Below are 9945 nucleotides of genomic sequence, written 5' to 3'. Positions count from 1 at the left end.
CCCCCCCAAAGAAAAGGTAATCGGACAAAGAAAGTAGTAAAACCGATCGAGGTAATAGTAATCGGACAAAGAAAGTAGCAAAACCGATCGATGGCACTTTGTATTTAGACAACTTTTCGCAGAGCCAGGTAACATATCTTTCACTAGTAGAATGCAAGCTCAATTTGGGCATTTAGACAGGATAAAAAACCCAATTTATAGCTGATATAACAAAGTTGAAGTGTTTTGAGTTTGTGCATGGAGTGTCAGTCTAGTAGGACACAATCCCATTGTCATTATTAATTAGATCTATATTATTCTCTATGCATCAAAATACATTCGTCATTCTTTGGAAATCGAAAGAAACTCAGATTTTCATTCTAATAGGTGCAGTTTATAGCATAACACAATTGACATTTCGTGCTAACCGGGGTCATGCTTGTCTGCGATCAACGTAAATGCCTTGAACAATGGACGCAGTTTGTATTGTTTACCGCGCGTTTCTCCACGATCAGCTGGTGACCCAGATACGCGCATCCGGGCGAAGTGTCATCTCTCTAGTATTACTGTAAACTCTCTGATCTCATAGGATGGAACGCTTGAAGCAGGCCAAATTATATCATACATTAAAATGTTGTCAAAGTTCAAATCAGATGTGCTGTTTTCAACGGTCTGGGTGTCAAGGTACCATACCATCCACATTGTCACGAGTCTCGATCTCTTTGTACCTTCTTCTAAAACACGCTAGGCCTAGTGATTACTAGTGAAATGGGTAAATGAATCGGGGGTCGGGCAACGCCGAACGACCTTGACTTTGAAAAATAATATTATGTGCCCCTGACAATTCGTGTGCCTTACAACTTCCACCATTATTTTTAAATGTGTGGAGAAACTAAAGAAGAAACTGACCCAAAAAATGCCACTAGGGCATAATAAGCATCCCCAGAAACACAACAAAACTCTTCTCATGGAAACTCTGCTTTCCAAATTCAATCTTCCATGGCAACCATTAATTCTGTGGTCGCCACCAACTGTCTTGCTGTCTAGAAAACGAAAGTAGAAGTTGTTGATTGTTGTTGTTGATGATCCTGAAACCCAGCCGAAAGTTATTTTCTATACATAAGAGCTACAAAGCCAGTTTGGCTACCTAGCGATGACTTGCTCGCTGGTCTAGCAATAGATTGTTTGGGGGAAGGGAACTGATATGATGCAGACAGAAAGAAAAACAATTGAGGGTTCTTGAATGTTAAGTCCCAACTAATTAGACAAAGGTCTATATCAATGCCTGGAAAGTTAAAAAAAATAAATAAATGATCTCCCTCCCGATTAGGCCTATCACACTCGATTGTGCCTGACTAGGAGTTTATATAAAAGAACGATGACAGGTACTTCCGGAAAGAAAACAAAACCATAACAAAAAGCAGCATGGCTGGTGCAGGGCACAGGTCGACGTTAAAGCAGAAAAATAAGTCCCATAATCATGGGAAACACAGGAGTAAAAGAAATTTAAAACGAGAAGCTCATGGTAAGCAGTTATTCTAATGTTTGTTGTTAAAAGGGTTAGAAATATGAATACTTGTCCGTCTTGTTGATGATGTTGACACGTGCAGCTGCACATTATTCATTATTTGGATGATTGAAAGTGGCTATTCTCACCCGCCGGAAGTTCTCGCAAGATCAACTCCTCCCCTCTTCTCTCTCTCTCTGTTTCTTTCTGAATACTGTCTATCGGTGTGGACGATCAAATTGACCAAAACAAAGTTAAAAAATGATGTTAAAACACAAAAGTAGTAAATTCATTTGGTTGTCTACAAAGATGCTACGGCTATTTAACTTTTCGAATCGAGCCAAACTACGCGGGTCGCCATTTTGTTTTGCCCGGAAATTCTCGCGCTACTCCTCTCTCTCTTTCTCTCTCTCTCTCCACTGCCCACAGACAAAATTGTACGCTTTTAGTAGACTACAGTTGTAATGGAACGTTTGTTCACGGCACGGAATTCGGCGCTTTTTCGGTAGTTCCCACCCCCCTTATTTGATAGAGCCTGACCTACATCTAGATCTATATACGTTTGATTCGCGGCAAGCTAAGATGTCAAACCTAACAACTGCAAAACATTAAATTGTTGTAAAATTCAGGGGGGCATGCCCCCCTGAAACCCCCCACCTTGTTTTTAATAGGTCAGGGGGGCAGGCCCCCCTGAAACCCCCCTACTCTTGGGGCCAAAACCAGCGAATAACAAATGCGGGGTGGGAACTACCGAAAAAGCGCCCAGAATTCTACAATTTTTCTGTTATCACAGTGTAGAATTCTGTGGTTTAGGGTGAACGCAAAATTTGGTGAACGCGCACCGGGTGAGAATAGCCACAAGACTCGCCTGCACTATTCTCACTCCGGGTGAGAATAGAGGTGGCCTATTTGGATCGTCATCGTGCACAAAGTCAAGTCAGTAAATTACACAAACGGTGTGTCTACGCCCACGGTAACCGGGCACTTAGTCTTAGTATCTATTCTCAGTATCTGCGTACACGGTAACTGTAATGAAAGTAAATCAATATTTGTCCTGTACTGACACATGCTGATAAAAAAAGGGCCACCTCTATTCTCACGGGTGAGAATAGTGCTGGCGAGTCTTTTGGCTATTCTCACCCGCTGCGCGTTAACCGTAACAAATTTTGCATTCACCCTAAACCACAGAATTCGGTACTTTTTCGGTAGGTCCCACCCCTCTTATTTGAGCCTGACCTACATCTATATCTAGATCTAGATCTAGATCTATACTTTTGATTCGCGATGAGCTAAGATATCAAACCTAACAATAGGCATAGCAAAACATTAAATTGTGGTAAAATTCAGGGGGGCATGCCCCCCTGAAACCCCCCCTTCCTATTTTTGTTAGGTCAGGGGGGCAAGCCCCCCTGAAACCCCCCAACTCTTGAGGCCAAAACCCGTGAATAACAATTGCGGGGTGGGAACTACCGAAAAAGCGCCCAGAATTCTACACTGTGATAACAGAAAAATTGTAGAATTCTGTGCAGTGAACAAACGTTCCATTACAACTGTAGCCTACTAAAAGCGTACAATTTTGTCTGTGGGCAGTGGAGAGAGGAGTAGCGCGAGAACTTCCGGTCAAAACAAAATGGCGACCCGCGTAGTTCGGCTCGATTCGAAAAGTTAAATAGCCGTAGCATCTTTGTAGACAACCAAATGAATTTACTTTTGTGTTTTAACATCATTTTTTAACTTTGTTTTGGTCAATTTGATCGTCTACACCGATAGACAGTATTCAGAAAGAAACAGAGAGAGAGAGAGAAGAGGGGAGGAGTTGATCTTGCGAGAACTTCCGGGCAAAACAAAATGGTGACCCGCGTAGTTCGGCTCGATTTGAACAGTGAAATAGCCATATAGCATCTTTGAAGAAGATCAAATTAGTTACTTTTGTGCTATAACGTAATTTTTTCTTGGCGTTTATCAATTTGATCATCCACACCGATAGACAGTATTCCAAAATGAGGAAAAGCAGGTCTTGTTTCGCACCGGGTGAGAATAGCCTACGCTGGCAAGTCTCACCCGGGGTGAGAGGTTGATCGTTTTTCTATTCTCACCCCGGATGAGAATAGCCACTTCCTAAAATCAATAATTCCCCCATTCTGGAGCCCTATACTTCACGCAGCGTTCACTTTGAATGAACTTTGGTGACCCCATACGATCACTGGGTACTCACAATGTGATGCAAAGGCTCACATTCACTAACCGGTCACGATGACGAGCCCGGCAAGACGCTAGTATAACTTTCTTGTTTTCCGCAAGTGAAAGCACAGGGCAATGATTTATTTTCATGGCGACACAGCGTTTGTAATGCACAACCTGTATGTTACAAATATTGCGTTAATCAGACTGCTACCGGCAAATGATCGAGCTTCGGTACCTCGCATACACTTCCTCTTTCCGCCAAAGTGCCATGTTCATACCTCTAAAACTATCTTTTGTTTTTGTAAGAGTTAGCACTTGCAACACAATAAGTTAATATAAGTGCCGAAGATTAGCGGTGTTAGTGTTACAAGAGAGTAACAAACACAAAAAGAAGGAAGACAAAGATAAAGATGATAGATGTTGAATAGGAGAAAAGGAGCAGACCACACAAGAGCACCCACCAACCACCCACTAATACAATCTTTACACACACCACACTTACAATCTCACTCAAACATACATAAACACACAGAGAGAGAGAGAGACACTCCTCATGCATAACACGTGTGAATAGCCTCTATATGTATTTAATACATAGCATGTTACACACACACAAATCACACAACATACACGTGGGATAAAACGATATGAGGATAGCTTTATTTGTTGAGTTTGTCAGAAGTAGACTTGACTATGACTTTGTACATGTAGTTACATTATTTTAAAAAATCTCCACTACTTGTGTGAAAAACTATAAAAGAGACACTTTTTTAGGGCTGAGTGAACTATCTCTTGGACCTTCCGGTTACCGTGTACGTAGATACTGAGACTACGTGCCTGGTTACCGTGTACGTAGACCCTGAGGCTAAGCGCCCAGTTACCGTGTACGCAGACAATCCAAAAAAAGAAAGTCATACAAAAAAGGGTGCTTTTTCGGTAGTTCTCACCCCCCCTTATTTGAGCCTAAATCTACATCCTAGATCTATACGTTTGATGCGCGGCGAGCTAAAATATCAAACCTAACAACTGCAAAACATCAAATTATGGTAAAATCAGGGGGGGGGGGCCCCTGAAACCCCCCCACCTTATTTTTATTAGGTCAGGGGGGGCATGCCTCCCTGAAACCCCCCTATTCTTTGGGCCAAAACCGGCGAATAACAATTGCGGGGTGGGAACAACCGAAAAAGCGTCTTGTTGGGCTCGCCATCATGACCTGTGGGGTCACCAAAGTTCATTCAAAGTCTGTGCTCTGCGAAGTGTAGGGCTCCGGAATGGGGGAGATTATTGATTTAAAAAAAAAGTACAGTCAGGGGAGGGGTGGGAATGAAGGCAACACCGGATGACAAAAACTGAACTTGGAGTTCTGAACTGCCCGGTTACCGTGTGTACGTGACACTGTCACTGAGACTACGTCCCCAGTTGCCGGTTACCGCATACGTAGATATTGAGGCTACATGCCCGGTTACCGTGTACATGAGACTGAGACTTCGTGCCCTGTTGCCTGTTACCGTGTACGTAGACACTGGATACTTTTTCTGTCAAACTTTCCAACCTCTTGGACTGACTTACTTCTGATCACATTTTTACATTGTCTTGTTCAAGCAAAAGTTCTATTCAGAATATCACTTACTCGCTAGTTGCGTCTGTTTTGTTTGTTTTTCAATTTCATGGACCATTTCCACATATGTTCGATTATGTTTGTAAAATATCTTTATTAGGTCGGGAATGGGGGAATGCTTTTTTATCTGTCTTTGATGTCACATAATTTTCTATTTTCCACCAGGCAAGACGACAAATGTGAAAGACATTACAAAGAAAAAGAAGATAAAAGAACTGCTGAGGTCAGAGGTATGTTTCTGTGGCAAAAATAAAAAGTTACACCTACAATTTATGTAAATTCAGTAACTTGTAAGCTTATGAAGTCAAGGGAATCTTTTGCCCTTTTTCTTGTTGTCCCTTAGTAGTAGATTTAGTGGAATGTTATATTGTAAACTGTTGTTTTTGTGCTCAGTAATTGATGGCTGTGTTGTCGTGTCCATTAGCAGGTTCTGGTCAGAACATACCAACCCAGTCGGCTTCAGTTGCTTAACGGTCACCACAATGTTCTGAGCGCTGTTAATTATTTAAGGAGGTGATTCCAAGTTTATTATCATTAAAAAACTCTCTTTTGCAAAGAAACAGATGAGTGAGAAAACAAACAACTGTAAACTAACTTTTGTTTGTTTTCTGATGATATGATTCGAGGGCCGCAAAGTAAACTATGGTAAGTCAGGTTTTTCAAATTTTACAGGAGAGAAAAAAAAAATGGATGTTCTTGAAACGTTTTGGGTGGATAAACTTTATTTTCATAAGGGAGCCTACAAATGCCATGACAGACATTAGGCTCCCTTATGAAAATGAAGTTTATCCAACCAAAACGCTTCAAGAAAATCCAGTTTTTGTCTCTCCTGTAAAATTTGAAAAACATAACTTACCATAGTTTACTTGGCAGCCCTCGATATGTTAAACTTCAAACCAAAAAAACTGCCGTGGTTCAGTTCCATAATAACACTTACAATTTATATCTTTCCATTTTTGTTTCATTGAAAATACAACGGAAGTTACTCTAACGGCTGCCTGCATAAATATAACAATTACGTGTTCAAATTGCCACTTCCCATTTCTTCCCGTGCATGTTTCTTACATTGTAGTGAACTGTAACTATAAGATGGCCATTTTTCTCCTTGTCAATAGACGGCTGTCTTTTAATTTGGACTCAAAACTTGTACGTTTCTTTGATTACCTTGGTACATTTCACCTCACACATGTACTTACTCGTTTGTAGAGATGACTGAATGATTAAGTTTAGCCTACAGGTCCTGGGCTCCTGTGCATTGACTGCTTGATATACCCCACAACCCATTGAAACATGCGCTTGGTGCATAGCTGTAAGAGTAAAGGGGTAGATACGCTTGTAGTAGGTAGTGCTGTGCTGACATGGTTAAATATGGAAACATGTTGGGTTTTTTTGTCATTGAGCCATACTTCTTTATGTATAGATTCTTTTTCTTTAATCAGTTTAACTGTTATAATATAATGGTCTTTTCGACAGAATGCTCAGCGTCATGCAGATGGGAGAGAGGAATCCTTTGATCAAAGAAGAGGAGCCACTGTTGACCCACCCCGTCTAGTGGTTCGTATTTTGTCCTAATTTATCACATTTTCAAATTCAAATATCACTGCCTTTTTTCTGTGACTAACAATGACAGGGGCCTGAGATATATTACCAGAGGGAGTGGGTCTAAAGGTAATCTTATTTGTTCTTTGAGTAGCAGTTGGTAACCTCTGCCTGACACTACTAAACTATGCTTGCTTCCCTCTACATGGAGATCATCAGATTTTGATAGATTGAAAAGCTCAAAATGCTTAAAAAGAGGGAATAAGCTATGAATGGCCATGGATTTTAACTGTTCTGTATGCACAAGTCTCTTATCATATCTGTAGAATCACTGTTAATGTAAAATGATTGAATCATACTTGTGTAGAGAACTAGATAATGTGTATGTAATGTTTACAAGTGTCTTTTTATGGCATTTCTTACCTTTGAGCTCCATGAAATATTCCATAATTCTGTGACCCTGTCTTTGCAGAGTATAGTTTTTTTTTGTGTATAGGGTAATTTAATTTTTTTTTTTTTTTCATATGAATAAACGTAACTTGTGAAGTATGCCTCTGAATCTGAAGAATTATTCTAACCTTTCATCATGACATTATTACATTTACATGTGTCAATCATCTTGTGTTCTCTATTTTTAATAAGCTCTGTTACCGCTTCTGAGTTTGAAAACAAGGTAATGTTTGTCTCATGTGAACTGCTGATTCAGAGTCAAATTTTCTCTTCCTTTTTTCAGGTTGTGGCTAGCTTAGACAAAAACATTGATGTCCCTGTAGTCATCAACTTGCTGCAGGAAGCAGACTTGTCTGCAGAGGTGAAGAGCGGTGAACGCAATGTTTTACATGTCAGGTGAGCTTGCTTGTAGTTCTGCATAATCAGCTAGTCTTTGCACCTCATTTTTTAAAAATTGTCTGGCCTCCTGCTGTTCAATCTTTAGTGTAGCATTACAGTAGAAACCATATATAACAGGCCCGGTAATAACAGGGATTTTTAAAATCCCCGTCTTTTCCTACTCTTTGTCTCTATTAAAAGTTATCGGCAATAACAGGGCCTCAGCAGAGCCCAACCGGTTATAGCAGGGACAAAGCTAACAACAGTACATGTGTAGATCTAAGCTTAAAGCACTCTGTGGACGACTGGTCGACCTAGATCTAAGCCTACTTCTTTCATTATAGCCTCCGACAATGTCAAACGCAAGAGAAAATGCCTTTCAATTGACAAAAGATACGAAATAATCGAGGCTGTTGACAAAAAACAAGTTCCACTGGCAGAGATTTTTCGTCAGTTCGACTTCCTGCAAGGGTCGATTCACACCATTATCAAGGATAGAGAGAAGATAGTAGCAGCATACTCCAATGGAAAGTTTGCTCTGGACCGAAAGAAGATGAGACTCGAAACTACCCGATGCAGATGCTGTGGACCAAGCTCTTCTGATGTGGTTTAAGGAGGCAAGGAGAAAGTTGGTGCCAAATCCTCTGTTCGTGGGTACTTGTGGCAAGGGGCACTACCGATGAATAAGTACAGCTGGATTAATCCGCAAATGCTTACTTTTTTTGCATTTCTGATTTAACAGGGATCGGATATAACAGGACATTTTCTCTACTCCCACCATCCCTGTTATAGCAGGTTTCCACTGTATTTGCATTCATGATTATTTGTGTTTAAAATTCTTTCATTATCGTCTCTCTTAATTTTGTTTGACATACCATTATGGTGTGTTGTGTAATCCTGTGAATGGTTGTTGTTGTTGTATTTCCATAGTGCGTTTTTGTTTGACATACCATTATGGTGTGTTGTGTAATCCTGTGAATGGTTGTTGTTGTATTTCCATAGTGCGTTCTCCACTGTCTTTTATTCCTTTGCCATTGAATTGAAGTTCAGGTAATTTTGTTTTGTTCAATGAGTTCATCTTCATTCCTCTAGTAAATACTTTTCTGATCCAGCGGCCACCGGGGTTCTAGCCCTTGGGTCTGTCCTCTATTTAATAAAGCATTGTGGTAGTACTCTAACATCCTGAATGACAAATTAACCAACTTTTTCTCCCTCAATTACTTATTTTTCATCCCCAAAAACTCTTTTTCAGTGCCCCCAAGCTCAAGAAACGAATGTGTTTTGTCGTCGCTGAGCATGGCAATCTTCAGGGCCTTTTGGATGCAGCACGAACCGCTGATGTGGTACTTTTCCTCATGTCTGGAGACCGGGGGCTGGACAACTATGGTAACCATTGCCTCACCTGTGTGGTGGCCCAGGGTGTGCCAGCCCATCTGTTTGCCTGTCAGGTAGGAACTTATTGTCAATCACCAGTGTATGGAGTCTTCGATTTTAAACGATTTTGATTAATTCCCAGAAAGTTTTCCTTTGTGGGCCAGTAGTTGATAGATCTTAAAAGATAAGATAGGCAAAACTCAAAGCAAAGAAAGGCCTGTCAGAAAATGCAAATACCCTCTTCCCACTTTCTACCGGAGGGGCTGTGGCATATGAATGGCATTTTACCAGATCTGAGGTCAAGCTTTGTCTTTGAAGGTGGACATAGTATAGTATGTGCTTGGAAAGAGTTATGTGCTTTTGACTAATTAAATAGGTTGTTTGTTTTCTTTAATTTTTGATTGCATAAGCAGCTTTTTGTTCTTTCCATTGACTTTGCTATATTTTTCTTACTTTAGGGTCTGTCAAACCTCAGCAAAAAGAAATTGTCAAATGCCAAGAAAATGGTTGAGAAAGAGATAGAAAAAAGGTGAGTGTTGTTTTGTCCTATTCTAAGAAGGTCTTTGACCTGATGCTATTTAAAGCCAAACATATGATAGTGTCAGTGTCTGAAGTCATCTATAAAACTAGCTTTATAAATATTTTATCTATTATGTGGGGAAGAGGGTTATGTTTCTTGTGTTTATCAATTTGATATTTTCCCTAAAATGTATGTCTGATTCATTTTGTTGCTTTGATGTTATTTGAAGAACCAGCTGTTTTGATTTTTTAATTATTTTTTTTTTACCCTAACAAAGGCATTTAATGTTAATCACAAAATTTTGCAACGAAACAGTAAGGGGATCAGAATAGTTTTGAGGGTTTTTAAAAATTGTTTTTTGTTTGTTTTGTTGTGTGTTTTTGTTGGATATGGGGG

At 40.1% G+C, this 9945-nt stretch overlaps 1 protein-coding gene across 1 annotated transcript in view; it reads left to right on the top strand.

The window, feature by feature from the left end:
- Window positions 1-1374: 1374 nt before the first annotated feature.
- The window catches only part of LOC101860381 (pre-rRNA-processing protein TSR1 homolog), a gene marked incomplete in the record, with an annotated part of 29156 nt that continues 20585 nt past the window's right edge, over window positions 1375-9945 (top strand). The window contains 5 exon segments of the mRNA XM_013090391.2: window positions 1375-1504; window positions 5454-5518; window positions 6762-6842; window positions 7561-7673; window positions 8908-9103. Coding sequence (XP_012945845.1) covers window positions 1405-1504; window positions 5454-5518; window positions 6762-6842; window positions 7561-7673; window positions 8908-9103 — 555 coding nt within the window.

Source organism: Aplysia californica, unplaced genomic scaffold, assembly GCF_000002075.1.
Source record: "Aplysia californica isolate F4 #8 unplaced genomic scaffold, AplCal3.0 scaffold01251, whole genome shotgun sequence".
Taxonomy (NCBI): domain Eukaryota; kingdom Metazoa; phylum Mollusca; class Gastropoda; order Aplysiida; family Aplysiidae; genus Aplysia; species Aplysia californica.
The sequence above is the reverse complement of the archived record's forward strand: the minus strand, read 5'-3'. Positions and strand labels throughout refer to the sequence as shown.